The sequence below is a fragment of the Budorcas taxicolor genome, chromosome 3, assembly GCF_023091745.1.
Source record: "Budorcas taxicolor isolate Tak-1 chromosome 3, Takin1.1, whole genome shotgun sequence".
Lineage (NCBI taxonomy): Eukaryota > Metazoa > Chordata > Mammalia > Artiodactyla > Bovidae > Budorcas > Budorcas taxicolor.
The window spans coordinates 35,108,020-35,135,172 of NC_068912.1; the positions used below are offsets into that span (position 1 = coordinate 35,108,020).

Consider the following 27,153-nt stretch of genomic DNA (forward strand, 5'->3'; position numbering starts at 1 on the left):
TATTGGTTATATTTACTACTACATTAATCAAGATATATCTGGTGACTGCTCAATCAAAGGCACGATTTTCAAAATCTCTCCACATTTTGTTTTTTAAAAATAATTCTCTATCATCTTAACTACCAAGAGCCAGTCTTGTACTGGGCCAAGGGCAGTCAAAGATGAGTAAGATGGGGGCAGTGTCCTAACCATGGCATCACTTACGTATCTGAAGAACATCCTCATGGAACCTAACTTACAATCTACTTTTTATAATCACTTTCAAAACTGCAAAATCATCTGTAGAGATGCCAATAAAAAATATAGAACTAATACTTTGAAAATAGAAAAATACGTTTTTAAGACGTCATACTAAATATCTCTCTAAACAATATCTTCACATCTCTCTTAAAAACTTTGATTTTCTTTTTCCCATAATATATAATGAATGGATCAATTCACCTGTTTATTCATAGACAGCAAGTCTTTGCCACTTAAGGTAGCATTTTCCTTGGTTAGACTAAAATGTTCAGGTCAGTGTTTTTCTTCAAAACAAATCTTAACAAGAAAGTTTAACTAATAAGTCAGAAAACTCTATCTTTCAACATTCAAAATATCCCCAAATAGGGTGTTATCTCTTTAAAAAAATCAGCATCTATTTATAAAAGTAGTACTGAATTAATTTGGAATACCCAATCATTGAAATATTAAAAAAAAACCCTAACATGAATTATTCAAAAACTTTCAAACCTTTAAATTTGGATACTAAAATAAATTTTCTTTAAAAATAATATTTTTTCCCTTATTTTGCCAACATGGAAATACTAGACCAAAGTAACTCTAACACACTATATTTCTTGGACCTGGTTTTGAAAGTTAAGGACTGGGAATTACTGGTTCCATAGGAGCAACATTCTTTTCAGTGACTAATTGAGTCGAAGAAAACTGAGATCTTTCCACACAGAAACTGTCATGTAAGACCAGAAAAACTCTTGAGGTTTATCTGCTGCGCTGTTTAACTGAATCCAGATCAGATATTCTTACTTTAAAAGCTCTACTTGATGTATGTTGTATTCTATTCTTGCCTCAAAATAACTAATTTCTGATGCAGCTAAGAAGAAAACTGAAAACAACGGGTCCATGTCCGTAAGGTCAAGCGTCTCTTCCTTGTTCTTTATCCATTACCTCCTTGGAATAATTTTCCGTTTCATGTAAGCTTGACTCTTCGGAGAAAAGGCAGTTTTGTTTCTGACCGCATCTCAATTTTCCTCCTGTTGTTCTAAAATTTGACTCCTAAACCCAGCAGATATTATGGTTAGTTAACAGAGCTCTTACGTTAGGGCATCTTAAGGAAGCTTAACATACTGAATCTTATACTTCTCTTAGTCTTTCATATAGCACTAATGGAAATTCTGCAGCTCATCTAATATTAACAAGTAATAACACATACTGCATAATAATAGCATTATACTCATTCACGTATCTCAGACTTATAACACACACTTGTTTTTCAGTTTATGACTGATTCGTTTAGAATTAAGCATTTTACATATTTAAACTGTAGTATAACACCTTCCCAAAGCACAAGCACCCACATTTTATATCAATTATTGCATCAAGAAGAGTGAATGAATTCAGTACGATACTGTAGGGAGTATAATATGGAAGATTTCCTTCCCAGGAATTATATCTATTCTTGGCAGAATTTATAGTTTAAATTATTTTCACTTCTTGTCTCGCAAACACAAAATTTAAAAGCTAGAGCCGAATCGGTTGAACATGTCTATCACAGGTTTGACACTTAAACACTAAAACTATACTCAGATGTATAGTGTTTTTTCCCATTGGATGTTTTTACAGAAAAAGCAGGCTTTTCATTATTATGTGCAGTGACCACAGAGGCCATGTTCCTATAAGCACACGTGGCACACTGCTCTGGTACTACCATTCCGATGTTCCCTCTTGGTAGGTGAGAAAAGAGAGTGGTGGGCACCTTCAGAGAAGAAATCAGTGTTGACTTTCCTGTTGATAGATGAACATGCTTCATTTTTTAATAGGTTCATTTGCTCTAAGTGCTTGAATAAAGTGCTTTAATAGCTCAACTGCCCACATCTTAAACCCACAGGGAAGCGTCAGTTCACCAGCTTGACTTCTAGCGTTTGATCACAACTTGTTCATAAGCTCCAGACCCCACCCTAAAAATAGGGAAAAGACAAAACAAAACTTCAAACTTGTGAACTGCGGTGTTTGAGACTGTTCCAGGTAACCTTGTCCCCAAAGAGACAGTGCATTAGACATTTTCTGCTTGATTTGATATCCACAAGGCTTATAGGTATCACAGAGAGAAAGTACTTTAAGTCTTACATGTTTATTAACTGCTGCACTGGGATTAGTCTGGCTCCTGATCACCTCATACTTATGTTTCCAAATTCTTACTGTGTCAACATACTGTGGCAAACATGTTTACATATAAATCTGAAATGTACTGGCTCTGGTGGTTCAGGTCTTGCACTGAGTTAACAAGATGACAGTTTCTAGTAGCATTAGTAGTGTGGTGGTGTCTTTACATATTTAACTTGGAAGTGCAAAATTTATTTTAGTCAAATGCAAATGTCTTTGTAAGTGGTCCATATTGTAAATTATATCTATGTAAATGCAGATTAAAGGGGAAAATGATCTTGAGGAGGGATTTATTTCTTTACAAGCTTGGTTTGTCAGCCTGCTGGTTGTCTCCCACATCTACTCTCCCCCTTTCCATGGTTGTAGCTAGGTACAGGTTGCTCGGCTTGAGAGCACATTTCCTGAACTCTTTTGTTTGTAAGTGTAGCCTAGTGACCAAGTTTCCCCCAGGGAACATGAATGGAGACAAGCCAACTTCTTCCTCCCTTACTTAAAGGGAAATTGCTTGCGCCTTGGACGAGTAGCAACTTTGACAACACAGGTTAAGGAGAATGGTAAAGGACAAAACAGAGGTACCTGCATCAGTGAATCACTTCTGGGGCAAACTTGTCCCTCCAGGCTGGCCATTTTATTTTGGAGTCTCTTTATTACAGCAGCTTAGCCTTTGCCCTAATATGCCAGGTACTATCTGACCTCTATTAATGAAATATGGAGAATACTAAAAGACTTAAAATTTGCAAGCTTTGTGAATAAAAGTATTTAGAAATAAAAGGCCTCATCAACAGATTTTTTTTTTTTGCGTTTTTTTTTGTTGTTGTTGTTGCTATTTTTGATGCACCTGGTGCCTTGGCCTTATGTTACAATGGAATAAACATGCATGTTCCTTCTATTGTTTCTTGGTCTAGGATAAGGTTTGTGTGTGTGTGTGCTGAAGGAAAGCATAGCATTTATCACAAGGTACCAAGCAAGGAGTCCAAGGCAGGTAATACTTAAAACACCCAAACTAAGAATTCCCTGGTGGTCCAGTGGTTAGGGTTGGACTTCCCAGGTTGCGCAGTTGGTAAAGAACCTGCTGCCAATGCAGGAGATGCAAGTTTGACCCCTGGGTCTGGAAGATCCCCTGGAGAAGGGAATGGCTACTCACTCCAGTGTTCTTGCCTGGAGAATCCCATGGACAGAGGAGCCTGGCGGGCTACAGTCCACAGGGTCACAAAGAGTCAGAAAGTCAGAAAGAGTCAGAGTTGTGACCACACACACTCACTCCAGTGGTTAGGACTCTGCTGATGGCATGGGTACAATTTCAGTCCCTGTTGGGGAGCTAAGATCCCACAAGCTGTGGGGTGCAGCAAAACACACACACACACACAAACAAAAAACTCACCCGAACTCCCCTAATAAAGGTTTTCTGTAGCACTGTAAACAGTGTCTTTTTGTTGGCACTGGATTTATTTTTGGATGAGCATCTTTCTACCCTTTCCATGATCCCTCCTGAATAAGTAGGAGGAAAGCAAAAGTGGAGTTGCATGGACGGAGGGTATCACTGCTCAAAGTTAACACCAGGCTCCAGTCTCCTCACTGGTCAAGATAACAGGGGCTACTACCTGACATTTCACTCTGAGGATGCCAGAGATCAGTAAGACCAGAAGTAACTACCATGACTGGTCTCTGCCCTTAATGTAATTTTAAGAGGAAATTTTAAAATTATAAAAAATGGAAGTAGTAGTAACCACTAGTAATTGTGGTTACTAGTCCACTATGGGCTGAACTGGAATTCTCAGTTGCTTGCTCAGGGACTTCTCTTCTAATGGATTCATTCTAAAGAAGAAATAGGAACATATTCAACAGAACACTGGTGAACACTCTTTCATGTCTGCAGATAATCAGAATTTGAAGGAACCCTGGTAAGCACCACTACATAGTGGCTTTCAGATGTCCTAAAATGGTTCTGTTATCTTGAAGTGATGGAATAATAGGAACCAGAAAACTGGATAGAATATATGAAACAACAGTTTTCACACACTGGACAACAGGCAGCATGGGACTGGTCCTGAGATAAGGGAAAGAAAGCAAGCAAGCCAGACAAGCTGCCGCAGCATGCTGCCTGAAGCCATTTCTTTTTGGATCCTCCAAGCCTACAGTGCCGGGAGGGAGAACCCAATACAGTGAGGTGGTCTCTTAGAGTGGAGGAATCACGCCAGAGCTCAGGGATGCCACAGGCTAGAATATGTAAGTCCAGAGTATCAGAAGAAGTGGAGAAAAATAATGGCTGGAGTGCTTCCAACTTTGAAGAAAACTGTAAACCCACAGATTCAAGAGGTTCAATGAACCCTAAGCAGAATAAATGCAAAGAAAAACACACCAAGGCACATCACAACCAAATGCTAAAAACCAGTGATAAAGAGAAACGTGTAAAAGCAGTCAGAGATGAGAGATAAATCACAGAGGAATGAAATCAGACTGCTTGACAGAAATTAAATGTCCTAAGGGCAAGCAAGGAGGTGCATGCAGGGCTCTGTAAGCAGCTCTGAGCCAGCCCGGCTGTATTCGCTAGACTTATAAAGGATTACTGCAGACAGGCCTCCCCGAGTCTCTATAACTTGTTGCTCTGTTCTCTTCAATCTCACAGGTTCCCTGTTGGAACTTCGGTTCACTTGTGCCTCTTCTGTGCCCTAGGTAAATGATCATGGTTTTAGCCTGTGCTACTAGTTTATCTTACATAATATATCTAACACTAACACATTAGCGTCTCTGATGAATACCCACTATTTACACACAGACCTATGTGTGCAAGTACTTGCTGGACAGTAAGTAGATTAACTGCCATAGTAACTGTGAAAGACAGACCTTTAATTAGTAGGAGACGACAGAGGATGAGATGGTTGGATGGCATCCTCAACTCAATGGACATGAGTTTGAGCAACCTCCGGGAGTTGATGATGGACAGGGAAGCCTGACGTGGGGGTCACAAAGAGTCGGACACGACTGAGCAACTGAACTGAACTGATTGAGTACTAAAGTGCTTACTGCATGCCAGATTTTGTCCTAAGCATTACCATGTCTTATATCATTTAAACAGTATAACTTTTATGAAGTTGGTTGTATTATCATCACTATTTTAGATGTAAGGACACTGAGGCAGAGAGAAGTGAAGTAAGTTACCAAAGACACACAGCTCATAAATGGTGGAGCTTGGGACTAAACCCAACCCAGGCAGCCCATGTGTGTTGGGCTGTGTGTGTTATTCTTCCAGGGATGCAGCTGTCTTCTTGGTAGCAAGTGAGAGATGCAATATGTCAAGATCACTAAGGCTAAGCTAGGCAATCATGGCTAAGCCAGGACAGTGGCACTAGTGGTGAAGAGTTCGCCTGCCAATGCAGGAAAACATAGAGATGCGGGTTCGATCCCTGGGCTGGGAAGATTTCCTGTAGTAGGAAGTGGCAACTACTCCAGTATTCTTGCGTGGAGAATCCCCATGGACAGAAGAGCCTAGCGGGCTACAGTCCATGGGGCTGCAAAGAGTCGGACACGACAGAAGTGACTGAGCATGCACAGGAACAGAACCCATATCTGACTCTGGCTCATTCTCCTTTCACCATGACACACTGTCCCTGATGTTCTCCAGCATGTAATATGAATCTACTTCAACCCCAGTGGTCCCTTTAGGCTTTCATGTACTGGGTGATAATATTCTAGCATTCTCTTTATATTTGGTTTTAAAGAATTAAAAGCATTCTTTAAATTAAAGAATTAAAAGCTAAATTCTTTCTCAACTAGAAATTAATCTTTTCTCTGTGTAACAACACAAATAGCTAGCATATATTGAGAGCTTTCTATGTGCCAGGTACTGTGTTAAACAACTTTACATCAGTGATCTAACCCTCAAAAAAGCCTGTGTGTTAGGTAACTTATTTATCATCCCCATTTTACAGGGAGGTTATTAACACTGTACAGTCAATAGTGGCCCCTGGGCAGTCTAATGAGACAGCTCATGCTTCTGAGCATTTATTATTCTGGGTCCTTTTGGTTGCAACTGTGTCTTTTGCTGCTCCTCCTAAATAATACAGGGAAGCCTTAGTGAATATAATCTAAAATACTAACAGCTAGGGCTTAGTGAGTATAATCATGCCATTTATATTTTAAAACAACTCCAAGAAGTAGGCATATGACCACATTTTTCAAGAGCGAAGTTCAATTGAAGTTAAATGGTTTACTCCGAAAGTGGTTGGTTAGGATGTGAACTTGTCTCTTTAATTCAGAAATACATTTTTCTCTACCATACATGTATCACTGTCCTTATAAATTTTATTCTTCTGCCTGTTCCCGACTACTAGACTCTGCTTGCTCCAATCTACCTTCAAAATCATGGCCAGTTACTTTTCTAAAATGCCAATCTGCCAGTTCTCTGTTGAAGAATGACCAGTGGATCCCCAGTGTATACAAGAAGCTTTAACATTCTGTTATGGCAACAGAGGCCCTTTATAACCTGTCTTCAAGACACTTCCCAGCCTCATGTCTCAACTCCATTTCATATGCCCCACCTCCTCAGAAACACCTGTTAACTGGCAATTCTTTACATAGGTTATATTAATCATGAGCCAGTAAGGTAAAATGATTAAGTACAATGAATGGGCTTTAGACTCAAAAGAGACAAGGATGTGAGTCCTGGTTTTACCACTTACTAGCTTTAAGGCTTTCTTTGGGTAAATTACCTTAACCTCTTTTTATCTTTTTTTCCCTCTTTTAAAAAACTAATAATGGTATTTTTTTGAGCATTGAAAGAGGTAAGACTTGAATGAAATATATATATGGTGCTCAGCACATAACTAGTAAATGCTCAGTAAGTACCACCTATAATTATTATATACTCACTACTATATAGTTATATATTATAATTATTGTGCCTGTAAGTCCTTTCTGTTTGTTCCTACCACCAGGAATATTTGTTTTCCACATACTCCTGGGTAACTGCTCACTTATTTTATTCTCCCAATACTCTACCAGTTCTCTACTAATGCATTCTAAAAACACATCTAAGGAAATCAACAAATAAACTTACAAAATACAAATTGTATTTTATACATACTCAGGATAAGGAAACATGCTCTGGATAAGGAAAACTAAGATACACTAAGAGCTGTAATTTTTCTCATGGAACTATTAACACTTTGCTTTCTAGACTCAATCTGATACAAACTTTGTAACTTTCATCTTCCACTCATGAGCATTTAAAAGAAAAAGTCATTCTACTCTTTAGTAAGATACTCTTTGGTCTACATACCTGTTTGGAAGATGTCGACTACCGAAGGTTGTTCTTCCTCCAGGACCCACAAATAACCTCAGTCCTTCTTCTGCAAGACACATTGACAATATTTGTTATACATATGGTTATTAGATTACTGTCAAATAATATTCATATTACAATAAATTAACATTTTACATTTCAGTTTTGTTAAAGAAATAAAAACTTAAAACAAGAGCTACACACATGTTTTAAAACAGGCAGTTTAAAAGAAATCCTAATAGTTACTTCTCATTAACTTTCTGTAAGCTATTTTTCTTAGGGCTGAGTAAAGAAGACAGCTGTTCCTACAAATTTCCTCAAGTGGGGTTTAATTATTTCTCTTCACAACCAGTTACACAATGAAACTAAGTCCATTGTTAACTGCTCTCTAGTCACACCAGCATGAATAATTATACTTTTCCAATCGGTGGCATGTAAATTTTCACCTTCAGTGAAAATGCTAAGGAGGGAATGAGGGACTACCACCCAACCTCCCAAACTGCAGCAGTGACCTGAGGTACTCATGCCCCATTACGACAAAGCAGATGAACATATCTATTATAAAGTGGACATTGATGCATAGTTAAAAAGTACGATAAAAGCTTCCTTAAAAATTGACATTTTTAAAGTTAATTCTTTCCCAAATTTAATGTCCATTAGCAAATAAACTATAAAGTTGTTGTTTAGTCACAAAGTTGTGTCTGACTCTTTGCGACACCCCCGTGGACTGTAGCCTGCCACACTCCTCTGTCCACGGGATTTCCCAGGCAAGAACACTGGAGTGGGTTGCCGTTTTCCCCTCCAGAGGATCTTCCTGACCCAAGGAATGAACTTATATCTTCTACTTGGCAGGTGGATTCTTTATCACTGAGCCACCCAGGAGGCCCAAGGTATACAGTTATCTTCAGATTTTCAATGGGTGTGAAGTTTATTTTACAGATATGCAACACTCAGTATCATGATGAATGGCCTATTCACTACTGACCACATGGATTATTCAAACCTGGATCACATATATCTATATATGCGTGTTAAGTCGCCTCAGTCATGTCTGACTCTTTGCGACCCTATGGGCCATAGGCCTGCAAGGCTCCTCTGTCCATGGGATTTTTCCAGGCGAGAATACTGGAGTGGACTGCCATGCCCTCCTCCAGGGGATCTTCCCAACCAGCCTAGGAACTGAACCCACATCTCTTGCATCTCCTGCACAGGCAAGCAGGTTCTTTACCACTAGCGCCACCCGGGAAGTCCATATTTACATATACTTAATGGCTATCTACACACCTTCTGCACTGGAATCTAGGCTGAAGTCTTGACTCTGTAATATTTTCTCCACAATATCATCTGCATCCACTCTGGTATCATCAACTCGCTTCAGCTGAGATTCTACAGAATCTTGCTTCACTGGGCATCTTTGAAAATAATTAAAAAAAAAATTCCTCTCTTTAGTAGGTCATTAAAATGAAGTTGTTTCCTGCCCCCCCCCCCCCAACCATTTAAAATGAGTCCAAAATGATACCTGTTGAGTATTTCTAAAGCTGTATCTTCTTTATCTGCTGTATCAAGACTTGGTTCAGCTGTCTTTTGCTCAACTTCATCACACGGCTCTAGAATACTTTCAATTCCTGTTGATGTACTTCCCACTGAGGTATTTCTTCTGTGGCAGAGCTCAGAGAAACTAGATGACCGGGAGTGGCAGGAGCTATACCCTATCAGAGAAAACCATTCTGGTTGTTAACACTAGTATCAAATACACTGCAACCAAACATGCCCTCCCTGCACCACTCTTAGCCTCTACCTGATACTTTCGATTGCTGGCTTGCATAGCTTGATGTTCTAGAATGTCCACAGGCACCAAGTTCATCTGGAACAGAGGCACTCTTTGCTGAGAGATCTGCAATACGTCATAACATGATGTTACTCTTACTGTCAACAAGTCAATGGTAGATATGTATTCTAATCTATGGATTTTGTTGTTGTTTAGTCGCTAAGTCATGTCCAACTCTTTTGTGACCCTATGGGCTGTAGCCTGCTAGGCTCCTCTGTCCAAAGCATTCTCCAGGCAAGAATACTGGAGTGGGATTACCATTTCCTTCTCCACGGGATCTTCCCAACGCAGGGATCAAACCCGGGTCTCCTGCATTGCAGGTGATTCTTTGCCACTGAGCCTCCAGGGAAGCCCAATCTATGGATTTCAGAAGCTGCTAAATTCATTATCAAGAGTGAAATTCCTTTAAATCATTACAATGTAAATAACTGTGTTGCAAGAAATACTGTACAAAAAACTTAAATACCTCAGTTTACCAAAGTGCTATGGTACCTTTCATAAAATTTAATAGCATTCTATCTTAAACTATTTCAGTTTTTATATTTAGCATTTCTCTGATAAAAAGGAGTCAAATGACTCCTGGTGGTCCAGTGGCTGAGACTCCGTGCTCCTAATGCTGGGGGCCCAGGTTTGATCCTTGGTCAGGGAACTAGATCCCACATGCCACAACTAAGATCTGGCACAGCTAAATAAATAAATAATAAATATTTTTTAAAAAGGGAGTCAGATGGATTCTTCTAAATTCTCACAGAATTGCCAGGTTTTTGTGTGGTGTTTGAGGAAATCTTGCTTCCCAAATCTATCACAACGGGAGGCTAAAGAGTACTTTGTGACTTTTGCATTAGAGATGGCAGTGCTAGGCTATAATTTGTACAAATGTCTGTGGTTTAAAACAACACAGCATGTGATATACCACTGAGAATAAGGTTCTGCAGAAATTGATTATAGTATTCAGTTTCAAAGTAAATGTACAAAAAAAGCAGTGTCAAACACGCTTCTACTATTTCCCTAATAATGTGCATATTCCAGATGCCAACTGTGTATTTTCAGAACTAGCCTTCTTCTACAGAATGCAGAACTGTGGCCATTTTCATTAGAGTGAAATATTTGGAAACTAGAACTGTTTTTCACTTACAGGCAAAATAAAACCCAACTGAGTAATATAACAATTATAACAACAGCTCTATAAATGATATTGAACACAGATGGGCCAACAAATGCTGCCAAATAAGTAAGCTACTGGAGTGACCTGGACCTTCTGCAAAGGGTTTTTCATTTCTGGACAGACTGTAAGGTACAGATGCAAACCAGCATCCCTAGTCCTGCTTGACAGTGGTCCTAAGCCCCAGTACTGCAGATTCTGAATGAAAAGAGTTGGTTCATATCAAGAATTATACACTTTACTCCTAGGGCTAGCTCAGATCTTAATTCATCCATTTACTGGTTTTCAAAATATGTTCATTCAATAAATATTTATTAAGCTCTTAGCAGGTCAATGCCCAATACTGTACAAGATATAAGGGTACAAAATAAATAAAATATATGCTTCATGTGGCAAGTACCAAAATACAAGCACCAAAAAGAAGCTATCAAGAGCTCCAAAGGACAAACACATCGAACACTATGTGGTAATGGGGGAAAGACCTCTGTTGGAGATTAACTCCAGGTTTTTAACACTATATAGGAGTTTCTTGGCTAGATTAGGTGGGAAAAAGCATGCCTTGTCTGTAGAAAGGCAAATAGTTCCGCAAAGCTGGCATATACCCAATTATGATCGAAGGAAAGAGAGATGAGCAGATGCTTGATAATGAAGGACTTAGCTCTATGAGTTTAAGGAAGGAAATAATCCAATGGCTTTAAGCAAGGGTGTGACTTGACTAAATTGACATTTTGGGAAGAATTACTTTGGCAGCAGGATGAATAGAAGGTGAAAGAGTGAAGATTTTCGTAATAATTCAGCTGAGAGATGCTGAGCAGGCACAAATGACAGTACTTTGTCACTAACTAGAAGTGTGTGCCAGGATAACTGTAACACAAAATACAGGAGGAAGAGTTAGGAAGATGTGCTGGGCATGTGGGATTTAAGATACCTGAGGACACCCATTCACTGGTCACAGATTTCTACTGTGTCCCTGGCCATTATGCTGTTGACCCAAAGATAAATTAAGACCTGATTATGAGGAACTTAGAGGCTTGCCGAGAAAAAAGTTAAACAGATGGGGTTCAGTCTAATGTGACATGAAGTGGATGTTTCCAAAAAGCATTTGGAAACATGTGCCTGGAGTCAGGATGAAGTTTTGGAGGCAACATAAATTTGTAAACCAAACACACTAACTCATATTTACATGATAGTTAAATTGAAGGTACAGATGACACTGCCCAGGGCGGGGTGAATGGAGAGAACCAAATCCTGGTGAGCATCAATATTTTAAGAGGAAGGAGGAAGAAGATAAAGAAGCCTCTGAGAAGTTAGAGAAGAGAAGCGGGAGCCAAGGGAAGAGAAAGTTTCCAGAAAGAATAAATGGCCAATTTATTCAAATGACAACAGAAAAAATGCCCAAAAGATTTGACAGTCATATCCTTGGAGACATCATCAAGAGAGGGCAGAATGCAGAAGTCAGAATCTTATGTGTTTGGGAATAAGTGGGCAGTACATTATTCCTAGAAATTTGGCTATGAAAAGTGTGAGAGAAAGAGGGTGGGCATGGAGGAAGGAGAAGAGTATGAGCCCAAGGAGGAACAGGCGATAGAGAATGATATAGGGCTGATGACTGTTTGGTTTCCAATATGAGAAAGAATTCAGAATGTTTAAATACTGAAGAGAAGGAGCTAACAGGAGAGTTAAAAGTCACAAAAAATTCACTGATCTCAAATCAGGCAATATCATAACCCTCATTACGTATAAGAAACCTTATCTTTGCAATCTAAGGAGTGCTGAAAACATTAATTGTATCACTACACCTTTCTTCTTCTTCTTTCAAATAATAACCCTGGTCACATGGGATGGGATAAAAAAGGAAGCTCATGAGTGCTTTTTCCCCAGCCAACTTGACATTCCCCTTGCCTGCTTTACACCTGGGGGGCAGCCTCTGACTATGAGTTTGTCTGGAGAAGTGATCCCAGCAGCAGCATCACCTGGGAACTTAGCCATGCCGTTTTCAGGCTCCAATCTGGATTTACTTAATCAAAACTCTGGCTGCAGTGTCAGCAATCTATGGTTTAACAAGCCCACCAGGGATTCTGATGTGCACCAATATTTGGGAACCACTGACAGAGGGCACGTGATTCATGGAAGAGAAGCACCACCTGAAGGGTGACTGGCAGAAGCTATTGGGAATGTGGACACTCCCGTAGTGTCCTATGGGATCTGTGGGCATCAGAGGCACACAACGGTGGGGCCGGGAGCATCACTGCAACACAGCATTTAATTCATCAAAGCATGACATACCCTTTGGACAAAATGAAGCACTGGCTTAAAGAAAAATTGCATGATTAAAACTCTAATACTTGTTGGCTCATTTCAAGTCACATATACTCACAGAATTACAAACCTGGGAGAGGCTTTGGGAATCTTTTAGGGTAGTACCATTACTCACAACTAGAAAACGAGTAAGCGACACATCCATACCTGCTATCCCAAGATGAATTTTGAGAGTCTCTCCGCCTTTTCTATCTTCTTCCAGAGATTCAGATTCACCAGCAATTGGTATACACATTGATGTAGAAGGAGGCCTGCAAACAAACATTCCCAAGGATCAGAACTTGACGGACGGTGAATGTCAAAGTTTGAAATGTCGTTAAGGGATGGATTATGTAGTCAGTGCACAGCCTCCGTAAAGGTGCCTGGTAATGTCGCCTCTTTGAGGATGAAAGTGACAAAAATCAACAAAATAATGTACAAGCATTCCTCAAAACCTGATTAAAATTCATGAGGGGAAAAAAGTTTTTTACACAACAAAAGAAGTGAGACCAGAAAGGACACTGCCTCCACAGAGAAAAGAGGGGAGGTGTATTCCCAGGAGTGTGGTGCAGGGGCTCCAACTGTCAGCTCGATTCTCAGGCCAGGCAGGGATGTGTCTGTGCCATGGAGGTGGCGGCACAAGCCCCTCTGTAGCTGAGGCTGCAGGGGATTCCTCACGCCTCCGCCGCTAAGATCTCTTGTTGGCTCCATCTACTTAAATTATCTATGGTTTTATCTTCCATCTGCTTCTGTGTACAGAGGCCACCTGCTTGAGGGAGAATCAATAAAGAGCCTAGTTGTTTAGAATTGATTTTGGGGGCTGGATTCTTTGGGAGTAGGTGATGAATATAGTTTCATTCGTTCACTCAAGGCTCCTGTCTCCATATAGAAGCTGTGAAGCAGGGAGGGGCGAGATTGACTTCTAAGAACAATTTTTTTTTTAAAAGAAAACATTCTTAATCTTTTGAGGTTGCTATCTAGAGGAAAATCACATCTCTTTAGAGACTATCTCTTGGTGACCTGAAATAGGAAGGTGGGTGAAGGGGGATTGTGAAGCTGACCCATTAAGTGGCAACTTAACTAGCTTACTGTGTGAGTTCACAGGAATTTTCATGCTATTTAGGTCCTCGGGGATACAGACACTTAAGATTTGCATTCAGTTCACTTCAGTTGCTTAGTCGTGTCCAACTCTTTGCAACCCCATGGACTGCAGCACACTGGGCTTCCCTGTCCATCACCAGCTCCAGAGATTGCTCAAATTCATGTCCATCGAGTCGGTGATGCAATCCAACCATCTCATCCTCTGTTATCCCCTTCTCCTCCTGCCTTCAACCTTTCCCAGCATCAGCGTCTTTTCAAATGAGCCAGTTCTTCACATCACGCGGCCAAAGTATTGGAGCTTCAGCTTCAGCATCAGTCCTTCCAGTGAATATTCAGGACTGATATCCTTTAGGATGGACTGGCTGGATCTCCTTGCAGTCCAGGGGACTCTCAAGAATCTTCTCCAACACCACAGTTCAAAAGCATCAATTCTTCAGCGCTCAGCCTTCTTTCTGGTCCAACTCTCACATCCATACATGAATACTGGAAAAACCATAGCTTTGACTAGACAGATTTTTGTTGGCAAAGTAATGTCTCTGCTTTTTAATATGGTGTCTAGGTTGATCATAGCTTTTCTTCCAAGGAACAAGTGTCCTTTCACTTCATAGCTGCAGTCACCATCTGCAGTGATTTTGAACCCCCCAAAATTAAGTCTCTCACTGTTTTGTTTCCCCATCTATTTGCCATAAAGTGATGGGACTGGATGCCATGATCTTAAGTTTTCTGAATGTTGAGTTTTAAGCCAACATTTTCACTCTCCTCTTTCAGTTTTATCAAGAAGCTCTTTAGTTCTTCTTTACTTTCTGCCATAAGGGTGGTGTCATCTGCATATCTGAGGTTATTGATATATTTCCCAGTAATCTTAATTCCAGCTTGTGATTCATCCAGCCCAGCATTTTGCATGATGTACTCTGCATAGAAGTTAAATAAGCAGGGTGACAATACACAGCCTTGACGTACTCCTTTCCTGATTTGGAACCAGTCTGTTGTTCTGTGTCCAGTTCTAACTCTTACTTCTTGACCTGCATACAGATTTCTCAGGAGGCAGGTAAGGTGGTCTGGTATTCCCATCTCTTTAAGAATTTTCCAGTTTGTTGTGATCCACAGAAGCAAAGGCTTTGGCAGAGTCAATAAAGCAGAAGTAGATGTTTTTTTTGGAATTCTCTTCCTTTTTTGATGATCCAACGGTTGTTGGTAATTTGATCGCTAGTTCCTCTGTCTTTTCTAAATCCAGCTTGAACATCTGGAATTTCATGGTTCACGTACTGTTGAAGCCTAGCTTGGAGAATTTTAAGCATTATTTTGCTAGCGTGTGAGATGAGTGCAATTGTGTGGTAGTTTAAACATTCTTTGGCATTCCCTTTCTTTGGGATTAGAATGAAAACTGACCTTTTCCAGTCCTGTGGTCACTGCCGAGTTTTCCAAATTTGCTGACATATTGAGTGCAGCACTTTCACAGCATCATCTTTTAGGATTTGAAATAGCTCAACTAGAATTCCATCATCTCCACTAGCTTTGTTCGTAGTGATGCTTCCTGAGGCCCACTTGACTTGCATTCCAGGATGTCTGGCTCTATTCTATTGATCACATCATTGTGGTTATCTGGGTCATGAAGATCTTTTTTGCATAGTTCTTCTGTGTATTCTTGCCACCTCTTCTTAATATCTTCTGCTTCTTTTAGGTCCATACCATTTCTGTCCTTTATTGTGCCTATCTTTGCATGAAAGATTTGCATTAAACCTATTTAATTGATGGATTATTCCTATTCCATGGTCTCCTAAATTCCACAACTGCATATTCTATTAGGATATCTAACTATTTATCCTGCAATTTTTTGTCCAATTAAACTCATATTCTTTCCCCAAATCTGTTTTCTTCTTATATTTCCTTTCTTTGTGAATGCCACCACAATCCAAAAGTCACCAAACTAGAATCTTAGGTTTTGCCTCTGTCTCCACAAAAAAACTATTAGAAGTAATAAATTAATTCAAGAAGGTAGCAGGAAACAAGATTAATATACAGAACTCACTGTTTTACACTAACAATGAAATATAAAAAACTGAAAAAAAAATCCCATTTAAAATTGGATAAAAAATAAAGAAACAAACCTAGAAATAACTGAGGAAGTGAAAGAACTATTCACTGAAAACTAAAACATTGATAAAGGAAACTGAAGATGATTCAAAGAAATGGATAGATATACCATGCTCTTGGATTGGAAGCATATTGTTAAAATGGCCATACTACCCAAAGCAATCTACAGATTTAAAACAATCTGTATCAAATTACCCATAATATTTTCCATAGAACTAGAACAAATATTAATAATCTTTAAATTTATATGGAACCACAAAGAATCAAAATTGCCAAAGCAATCCTGAGGAAAAAGAACAAAGGTGGAGGTATAACACTTCCAGACTTTAGATCATACTACAAAGTTACATTAATCAAAACAGTGTGGTACTGGCACAAAAACCGATGTATAAGTTAATGAAAGAGAACAAAGAGCCCAGAAATAAACCCACACACCTATAGTCAATTAACCTATGACAAAGGAGGCAGGAATATATGATGGAGAAAAGACAGACCCTTCAACAAGTGGTCTTGGGAATGCTGGGGAGCTATATGTTAGTCAATGAAATTAGAACACTCCCTCACATCACATACAAAGATAAACTCAAAATGTTTTAAAGACCTAAGTGTAAGAAATGTTGTCATAAAACTCCTAGAAGAGAACATAGGTAAAACATTCTCTGACATAATAAGCACCCCAATGTTCATAGCAGCACTATTTATTTACATTAGCCAAGACATGGAAACAACACAAGTACCCATCAACAGATGACTGGCTAAAGAAGATATGGTACATAAACACAATGGAATATCACTCAACCAAAAAAAATGAAATATTGCCACTTGTAGCAACATGGATGAACTTGGAGAATATAACACTCAGTGAAGACAGACACAGAAAGACAAACATTATGATATCACTTTTATGTGGAATCTAAAAAAATAAAAAATGAATCTATATACAAAACAGACTCAGACACAGAAAACAAATTTATGGTTATCAAAGGGGAAGGGGGGGGATATATTAGGAGTATGAGAGTAACAGATACATACGATTATATACACAAAATAGGTAAGCAAGAAGAATTTATTGTATGGCAAGAGAATAATATTCAGTATCATAATAATCTGTGGGAACAACTATACAATATGTAAAATAAATACAAAGAATGGAGTGTATAGCTATAGTCACTAATCATTGATGGTAAAGCGTCTGCCTACCATGTGGGAGACCCAGGTTTGATCCCTGTGTCGGGAAGTTCCCCTGGAGAAGGAAATGGCAACCCACTCCAGTATTCATGACCGGAAAATCCCATGGACAGAGGAGCCTGGTAGGCTACAGTCCAAGGGGGTCGCAAAGAGTTGGACACGACTGAGCGACTTCACTTCACTTCACTTCATGCCTGCCTATCTAGATTCTTATCTTTTTAAAGCCAGATCCCTTGTTTTGCCTTTCATAGGTGGCCAGCTTGCAGTATCTCCGCCCCTCTATCTCTTAGACCTGCTTTCCAACCCTTCAAAACTCTCAGCCTGCAGCCTCTTCCCCTTCTCCCTCTCCATCAGTCTCCCTCTGGCTCTGCTCCTTCCTGTCCAGCCTGACTGCACAACCACACTATTTTGAGCTATTCCTTCAACTTGGCACCACTTGTTCTGCAGTCTCAAAAAATCTGAAGACCCCCAACCCTTGATAATTTCAGCCATCCGTACCAACTGCTTTAATACTGGGGCAACTAGGCATTATGGAGAAAACTCATCAACCACAGGGACTGACATTAAGGCAAATTTAGAATCTGAAATCTCAGTCTTCCTAGACAACTTGGTTGTGTTAAATCCGTAATCACTGAGTGCTGATCATGTGCCACATTTTTATTCTAAATTACCCCTTTTGGGTTTTTGTATCTCTCATCAAAAATTGTTTAATGTAGTTCAATTTAAGAATGAAAGGAATGGGATTATTTTGTGTGCTTAGTTGCTCAGTTGTGTCTGAATTTCAAGTAAGAGTGGGTTTCCCTGGTGGCTCAGTGGTAAATAATCCATCTGCCAATGCAGGAGATGCAGGTTTGATCCCTCTAAATTACCAGAATTACGTTTGTGGAGATAATACAGAATATAAGATGATCTATTTTGGACCTCTTCAGTACTTGAGTTTCACAAATAAGTGAAATGGCAGAGAAAGGGCCAGAAAGGGAACAGCCGTTAAAAAGCTCCTAAGAAAGAATAATGAATGTATTTTCTTCTACTAAATTTTGCTGCTCTTTTTCTCATTTCACTCTAAACTGATTACATTGGGAAAACATAATGTTACCTAAGAAACCAAAAATTGTTTAGTCCCCAAAGAGCAGTAAATAAAGAAAGAAGCCAGGAAATTATCATTTGGGAGAAAACAGCATAGGAAGGCTAAATTATTGGAAGATGCATAATTTTAACCAAGAACTGATTTGTGTTGTTGTTGCTGTTCAGTCGCTCAGTCATGTCTGACTCTTTGCAACCCCATGGACTGTAGCCCGCCAGACTTCCCTGTTCTTCACCATCTCCTGGAGCTTGCTCAAACTCATGTCCATTGAATTGGACTCTCAAGAATCTTCTCCAATACCACAGTTCAAAAGCATCAATTCTTTGGTGCTCAGCGTAACTCTCACATCCATACATGACTACTAGAAAAAGCATTGACCATATGGACCTTAGTTGGCAAAGTAATATTTCTGCTTTTAAATATGCTGTCTAGGTTTGTCATAGTTTTTCTTCTAAGGAGCAAGTGTCTTTTAATTTCATGGCTGCAGTCACCATCTGCAGTGATTTTGGAGCCCAAGAAAAGAAAGTCTGTCACTGGTTCCACTGTTTGCCCATCTATATACCATGAAATGAAGGGACTGGATGCCATGATCTTAGCTTTTTGAATGTTGAATTTTAAGCCAGCTTTTTCACTCTCCTCTTTTACCTTCATCAGGGGCTCTTTAGTTCCTCTTTGCTTTCTGCCATAACAGTGGTGTCCTCTGCATATCTGATATTATTGATATTTCTCCCAGCAATCTTGATTCCAGCTTGTGATTCATCCAGCCCAGCATTTTGCCTGATGTACTCTGTATATATTTTTGTCTTTATAAAATATATATGGCATGGCATGGTGTGTGTATGCTCAGCTGCGTCTGATTCTTTGTGAGCCCATGGACTGTAGCCTGCCAGGCTCCTCTGTCCATGGAAATTTCCAGGCAAGAAATACTGGAGTCGGTTGCCACTTCCTTCTCCAGGGGATCTTTCCACCCCTATATATATATATCTGTATAATCTTTAGATATAAATGGCACCCCACTCCAGTACTCTTGCCTGGAAAATCCCATGGACGGAGGAGCCCGGTGGGCTGCAGTCCATGGGGTTGCTAAGAGTCGGACACGACTGAGCGACTTCACTTTCACTTTTCAGTTTCATGCATTGGAGAAGGAAATGGCAACCCACTCCAGTGTTCTTGCCTGGAGAATCCCAGGGACGGGGGAGCCTGGTGGGCTGCCGTCTATGGGGTCGCACAGAGTCGGACACGACTGAAGTGACTAGCAGCAGCAGCAGCAGGAGCAGAGAACTATATGGATGTTAGTATTAAAAACATGAAGTTGATGCATACTGAAGTAATTGTTTACTTTTCTAAACATATTTTTCTCAGATATCTAAATGCTATCTGGTTAACTTTCATTTTTAATTATCAAGTGTTTTTAAGATTGCTAACAGGCATCCTACTGCCTTTTCCCATTCAGCTCACTCTCCTACTCCCTGAAAAGACTTTTACACATATCTTCCTCTTTCCTCAAACCCCACCCCCATCTTTCCCATCCTTGCTTTTCAATGATTACCTTGTTTCCTATATCATTAGGAAATCAGGAATAATTCGATAGTTACTTTTGTATGTTTCCACTTCTCATATATCTGCATCTGTAGCCATATTCTCTGCTTTCATCCCTCTTGATAATCCAAGGACACTATCCTAGCAATTATCCCTTTTCTCTTCAGAACCATGTTTCTCCTTGTCTACTGGACTATTCATGCCAGGATACAAGTGTGCTGTGCTATCTCCCATAAAAAAGAACCAAACAGAAACCTGCTCTTAACTCCACATTCCTCTTATTTAGGACCCCATTTTTTTCTGTTCCTTTATGCAGCAAAAGTCCTCATAAGAATTGTTTATACTATCTCCAGTGTTTCTCTTCCAAAACTTTCTTTAACGTCTCCAGTGTGGGTGTAGTCTAAACACACTCCGCCAGTGCTTGTCAGAGTTACCAGTAGTCAATTCTCAGCCCTCATCTTCCTTGACCTACTTCAGTAGTGTGGGACACAGCCGATTATTCCTTCCTTTTTCCTACGTGCTCGTCACTTGGTTTCAGGACAGTACTCTCCACTGCCTCCTTCTTCCTGTCTGGTTGCTACTTTGCTGGTGCTTCCCTACCTCCCCAGCCTCTAACAGGCAGGAGAGTCCCATACCTCAGTCTGTGGTCCTTTTCTTTCTCTAAACTCATTTCCTTTAGGTCATTTAATCGAAGCTCATGGCTTTAACAAGTATTTATGTACTGATGATATGATGATTTTTGAATTTATATCTCTAGTCTGGGCTTCCCTACTGGACCCTGTAGTGATAAACCTAACTGCTTACTCAGAAAGCCTGGCTGGATATTAAATAGGGGTCTTACACTTAACATATCCAACATCCAAGCTCCCAACTTGCTCCTCTTGTAGGCACTCTCATTTCAATAAATGTCCACCATTCTCCTAGTTACTCAGGCCTCAAGCCTTGAATTCTGAAACAGCCTCCTAACTCATGAACCTATTTCTATCCTTGGCCCCTTTGCTGGTCCCACAAATTGTCTATTTTCCACCTAGTAGCCAAAAGTCTGATGATTTTACTCCTCTGTTTTAAACACTCCAGTAGCCTTTTATCTCACTCAGATTTTAAGTGGCCTATGAGACCATTATTTAAAATGGCTTACAAGACCTTTATCATCTGGTCTCATCTCCTATCTCATATTCTTAATTCACTCTGTCCTAGACATACTGGTCTCCTGGAAGTTACTTGAACCTGCCAAACACACTTCTATCTCAAGGCCTTTGTCCTTGTTACTGTTGTCTCAAATGCTCTTTCCCCAAATGTCTGCATGGCATGCTTCCCACCTCCCTCAGGTCTCTGCTCAAATATCACCCTAACCAGGTAGATAATATATAAAATAGCAACGCTTCTCCTCACCATGGCCCTCCTATCTTGCTTTATGTGTCTTCAAAATACTCATTGCCATCTTTATATCATATATTTACTTGTTCGCTTATTGTCTATTTTCCCTCTTAGACTATAAGCTCCAAGATGTCAGGGACTTGATCTATTTTTTTTTCACTGCTATTTGTCTAGTGTCTAGATTAGGGCCTAGCACATGGCACCTAATAGGTATTTACTGAAGAAATAAGTTCACAGAGGTCAGATGAAAAATTCTGCTTTGTAATAATTTCACCCAAAGCCTGAAGATGACAAAAAACCCATAGCTTAATTAATTTAGAAAGTGGAGAGTTTGTTTGGTAAGAAGTAAGAGTAACTTCTATGAGGCTCAGGTCAGTCTCCTAAAAGAGGAACTATTCCTTCACTGGTATTAGTCTACGAACACTACAAAATATGAATGTGCAAATGTAAAAAAATATACGACCGTTATACTTTCAGACAAATAACTCATTTACTGAGCACCAACTTACGTTTTGAAACACGGGTCACCAGACATCAGTTGCATACTAATCCAAACCTAAACATGAGAAAAAGAAATACCGTAATTATAAAAGTCTCAAGAGGAAAAGCCACATTCTGCTAATCTATGCACCTTCCACAGTACCTAATCCAGTATTTCCTGTTTTAGAAACTATTAAATAAAATGATTACTGAATTGGGTTATATCCAATATTCAATTGCTGCTTTATACAGACACGGGTTAAAAATAATTTTTAATATGCAAAACTTTGTAACTGCAAAAATAAGAGTGGAAAAGATAGAAATGGAAAGCACAGACTTCACGGAACTTCCCTAGATGTCCAGTAGCTAAGACTTCACCTGCCAGTGCAAGGAGTGAGGGTTCAATCCCTAGCTGGGGAGCTAGGATCCCACAGACTTTGCGGCCAAAAAACCAAAACATAAAACAGAAATGATACTGCATCAAATTCAATAAAGATTTTAAAAATGATCCATGTAAAAAAAAAATTCTTAAAAAATGGCAAGGGTTTCACCAGTAATTATCCTCTGTGCTGTTCTGGTCTATTTTATATGTCTTTCCTCCCAGATTCCTATGTTATTTAAGTGTCTAGAATGTTTTCCTCCAACACATTTGCCATATGATGCTTCTAGAGGTGCCTGTTGGTAGCCTGTTAAGAGAAGAATGCTTCTGGCCTTTGCGCTAGCTTTGCACCAGAATGAATGCATTAATGTACTTTTTAAAAAATTTTATTCATTCATGCAGCAATTATTTTGTAAAGCTTGTATATTATGTGAGGCTTAGAAATATCTGATCTTCCTGACACTCCAAGCTATTCAATGCTTTTCACCAACAGTAAAGATGATGCTATGAAAGTGCTACACTCAATATGCGAGCAAATTTGGAAAACTCAGCAGTGGCCACAGGACTGGCAAAGGTCAGTTTTCATTCCAATTCCAAACAAAGGCAATGCCAAAGAATGCTCAAACTACAGCACAAGTGCACTCATCTCACATGCTAGTAAAGTAATGCTCAAAATTCTTCAAGCCAGGCTTCAGCAATACATGAACCATGAACTTCCTGATGTTCAAGCTGGTTTTAGAAAAGGCAGAGGAACCAGAGATCAAATTGCCAACATCCGCTGGATCATGGAAAAAGCAAGAGAGTTCCAGAAAAACATCTATTTCTGCTTTATTGACTATGCCAAAGCCTTTGACTGTGTGGATCACAAGAAACTGTGGAAAATTCTGAAAGAGATGGAAATACCAGACCACCTGACCTGCCTCTTGAAAAATCTGTAAGCAGGTCAGGAAGCAACAGTTAGAACTGGACATGGAACAACAGACTGGTTCCAAATAGGAAAAGGAGTACATCAAGGTTGTATATTGTCACCCTGTTTATTTAACTTCTATGCAGAGTACATCATGAGAAACGCTGGACTGGAAGAAACACAAGCTGGAATCAAGATTGCCAGGAGAAATATCAATCACCTCAGATATGCAGATGACATCACCCTTATGGCAGAAAGTGAAGAGGAACTAAAAAGCCTCTTGATGAAAGTGAAAGAGGAGAGTGAAAAAGTTGGCTTAAAGCTCAGTATTCAGAAAATGAAGCTCATGGCATCCGGTCCCATCAGTTCATGGGAAATAGATGGGGAAACAGTAGAAACAGTGTCAGACTTTATTTTTTTGGGCTCCAAAATCACTGCAGATGGTGACTGCAGCCATGAAATTAAAAGACGCTTACTCCTTGGAAGAAAAGTTATGACCAACCTAGATAGTATATTCAAAAGCAGAGACATTACTTTGCCGACTAAGGTCCGTCTAGTCAAGGCTATGGTTTTTCCTGTGGTCATGTATGGATGTGAGAGTTGGACTGTGAAGAAGGCTGAGCGCCGAAGAATTGATGCTTTTGAACTGTGGTGTTGGAGAAGACTCTTGAGAGTCCCTTGGACTGCAAGGAGATCCAACCAGTCCATTTCAAAGGAGGTCAGCCCTGGGATTTCTTTGGAAGGAATGATGCTAAAGCTGAAACTCCAGTACTTTGGCCACCTCATGCGAAGAGTTGACTCATTGGAAAAGACTTTGATGCTGGGAGGGATTGGGGGCAGGAGGAGAAGGGGACGACAGAGGATGAGATGGCAGGATGGCATCATTGACTCGATGGACGTGACTGTGAGTGAAATCCGGGAGTTGGTGATGGACAGGGAGGCCTGGCGTGCTGCAATTCATGGCGTTGCAAAGAGGCGGACACGACTGAGCAACTGAACTGAACTGAACTGAAAGGCATTTCCTCTGCAGGATCTCTGTAGAAGTTTATCCTGAAGACTAAATGCTTAATGCAAGTCTCCACATGCCTATTAGCAGCATCTGAAATATGGAATGTACAGGGTTCTATGAAGTTCCCCATTCTAAGAAGCTAAAGAATAAAAGGGCTCAATATTTGGAGAAATCTGGACTCCCATATACTCTGCTGATGGGAATATAAAATGTTTCAGCCACTTGAAAAAGTCAGGTAGTTCTGCAAAAAGTTAAAAGCAGAGTTACCATGTGACCCAAGAATTCTGCTCCAAGCATATATACTCTTGAATGTATGCCCAAGAGAAAAGAAAACATATGCCCACACTAAAACTTGTATATGAATGCCCACAGCAGCACTGTTCATAACAGCTAAAAAAGTGAAGGATCAATTAACCGATTAACAAAATATGGTATAGCCAAACAATGGAGTATTACTTAGCTATAAAAAGGAGCCCAGTACTGATACATACTACAGCATGGCTGAACTTTGAAAAACATTACATTAAGTTCAAAGAAGCCAGACACAAAATACTACCTATTCTATAATCCCATTTATATGAAATGTTCAGAATAGGCAAATCCAGAGAGAAAGTAGGTTAGTGGTTGCTGAGGGCTATGGGGAAGGGCAGAGAGTTGGGGGTAAAGTGGGAAGTGACTGCTATTGAGCACATACGAGGTTTCTTTTTTGGGGTAATGAAGATGTTTTAAAACTGATTATGGCAATAGTTGGACACACCTTTGAATATACTAAAACCATTCTATTGTGTACTTTAACTAGGTGAAATGTATGGCCAGTGAATCATAGCTCAATAAAGCTATAAAAATTTAAAAGTATTCAAAGTCTCTACTTTCAGCTGGATCAGCTTCTCTTTCAAGGTACTAAGTGACTTACACTAACGTACTTGCCACTTTCTGGAAAGGAGCAGTTAGCATCTTGTTGAACATCCACCCTGTCCTGAAGCATACCATGAGGCTACTATTGCAAACACATTTTGGGAACGTACCAGGCCAAGACCTTTCAGACAAGGTCTCTAAAAACAGCCTCCTCCACGTCCCATATTTTGCTGACATCATAGCAAGCCAACGCCACTTAGCAGCTGAAGTTCTTAGGAAGGCAGGGAGGCTGTGAGTAAGCACAGGAAGCTGGTGTGCAGACAGAAATTATAAAGCAGAGAGCCAAGAACAGTCCCTAGAAAGGTCCTTCAGTTCCTGGAAGTTCAGGTCTGGTTGTAACTTCCCATCCTAGGGCTCTGTGAAATGTCCCTGCATTTGACCTAAAGCTCTCTTTTATAGGAGCTAACCTAAGGGATTTCTATTTCATACAACTAAAGAGTGTTGGCAAAATCACATACAGTAACTCTTTCAGAACTCAGGATCAGCCCCCTTGTGGCAACTACTGAAATTCCCCTTTTATAGAGGAGGAAACAGTGGGGCAGAGCTGAAGTGCTTACACAGGGCTCCAGATCTAAGAACAAACACAGAGCCCTGATGTCACAATCCACCCTCCTGCTATGTGGCTGTAATTATGTTCCTTAAGCTCCCTAAGCCTCTGGCTACTCAAATTCTGGCTGAAAGCTAAAAGAATGACGGAATGAATACCTAGAGTACTATTATTTGGAAATGGTGTTTTTTTGTTTTGTTGGACCAGAACTTAAAGCTTTGCTAATGCTTTTTGAAATGCTATTCTCTAGTTGCTGACTGCCTTTTAAGAATCAGCCATACTGCTATCAAAAAGTCTACAAACAGTAAGTGCTGGAGAGGGTGTGGAGAAAAGGGAACCCTCTTACACTGTTGATGGGAATGCAAACTAGTATAGCCACTATGGAGAACAGTGTGGAGATTCCTTAAAAAATTGGAAATAGAACTTCCATACAACTCAGCAATCCCACTGCTGGGCATACACACTGAGGAAACCAGAACTGAAAGAGACACGTGTACCCCAGTGTTCATTGCAGCTAGATGTCCATTGGCAGATGAATGAGTAAGAAAGTTGTGGTACATATACACAATGGAATATTACTCAGCTATTAAAAATAATGCACTTGAATCAGTTCTAATGAGGTGGATGAAACTGGAGCCTATTATACAGAGTGAAGTCAGAAAAAAAAAAAAAGACCAATACAGTGTATTAATGCATATATATGGAATTTAGAAAGAAAGATGGTAACGATGACCCTGTATGCGAGACAGCAAAAGAGACACAGATGTAAAGAACAGACTTTTGGACTCTGTGGGAGAAGGCGAGGGTGGGATGATTTGCGAGAATAGCATTGAAACATGTATATTACCATATATTACCAGTCCGGGTTCGACGCATGAGACAGGGAGCTCAGGGCTGTGCACTGGGACAACCCTGAGGGACGGGATGGGAAGGGAAGTGGGAGTGGGGTTCAGGATGGGGGACAGATGTACACTCATGGCTGATTCATGTCAATGTATGGCAAAAATCACTACAATATGGTAAAGTAATTAGCCTCCAATTTAAATAAATAATTAATTAAAAAAAATCAGCCATAGGATCTTATTATGTTCTTCTGGAAATACCGGTGATAATGGTAATAACAACAATAACCTTAATAACAGTCATGATTTGAGAATTTATTATGTGCCAGGCTAGATGAGTTTGCAAACTGTCAGGTATAGGTAATTAATTCTTTGTCTGCTAACTTCTGAGTATTTAGTTTTACTCAGGATTATTTTCCTTTCTTATCATTCGGGAACTTACCATAAGAGGGTAAACCTAACTAAAATACAGCAAAAGTTTCATCCAGTGGGTTTTACTAGATCCAAGTACTTTCCAAACATTTTCTCCACTGGTCTCATTTAATATTGGCACCAACTCTCTGAAGTGTGTCTTCTCTCTGGGTTCCCCAGGGTATAGAGCTTCTGAAGGTACTTGGAAACAGTAGGGCAGATGTCCAAAGTGAGTTCCATCTGTCATGTCACTTGTCAGAGAATCCAGTGACTTCTATATATGCCCACCACAGCTGTGCTGGCAATCACCTTTTGGGAGCTGGAAACATCGT

General features: G+C 39.9%; 1 protein-coding gene across 1 annotated transcript in view; it reads right to left on the bottom strand.

Annotated features, from left to right (window-relative positions):
* Window positions 1–2,054: 2,054 nt before the first annotated feature.
* EEIG2 (EEIG family member 2) overlaps window positions 2,055–27,153 on the bottom strand; it is a 73,264-nt gene continuing 48,165 nt past the window's right edge. The window contains exons 5-11 of the mRNA XM_052637490.1: window positions 21,841–21,887; window positions 13,117–13,220; window positions 9,459–9,554; window positions 9,180–9,369; window positions 8,945–9,072; window positions 7,658–7,727; window positions 2,055–2,174 (exon numbers count right to left, since the gene is read on the bottom strand). Coding sequence (XP_052493450.1) covers window positions 2,132–2,174; window positions 7,658–7,727; window positions 8,945–9,072; window positions 9,180–9,369; window positions 9,459–9,554; window positions 13,117–13,220; window positions 21,841–21,887 — 678 coding nt within the window. The 3' untranslated portion in view covers window positions 2,055–2,131. The remainder of the gene's footprint in view (window positions 2,175–7,657; window positions 7,728–8,944; window positions 9,073–9,179; window positions 9,370–9,458; window positions 9,555–13,116; window positions 13,221–21,840; window positions 21,888–27,153) is intronic.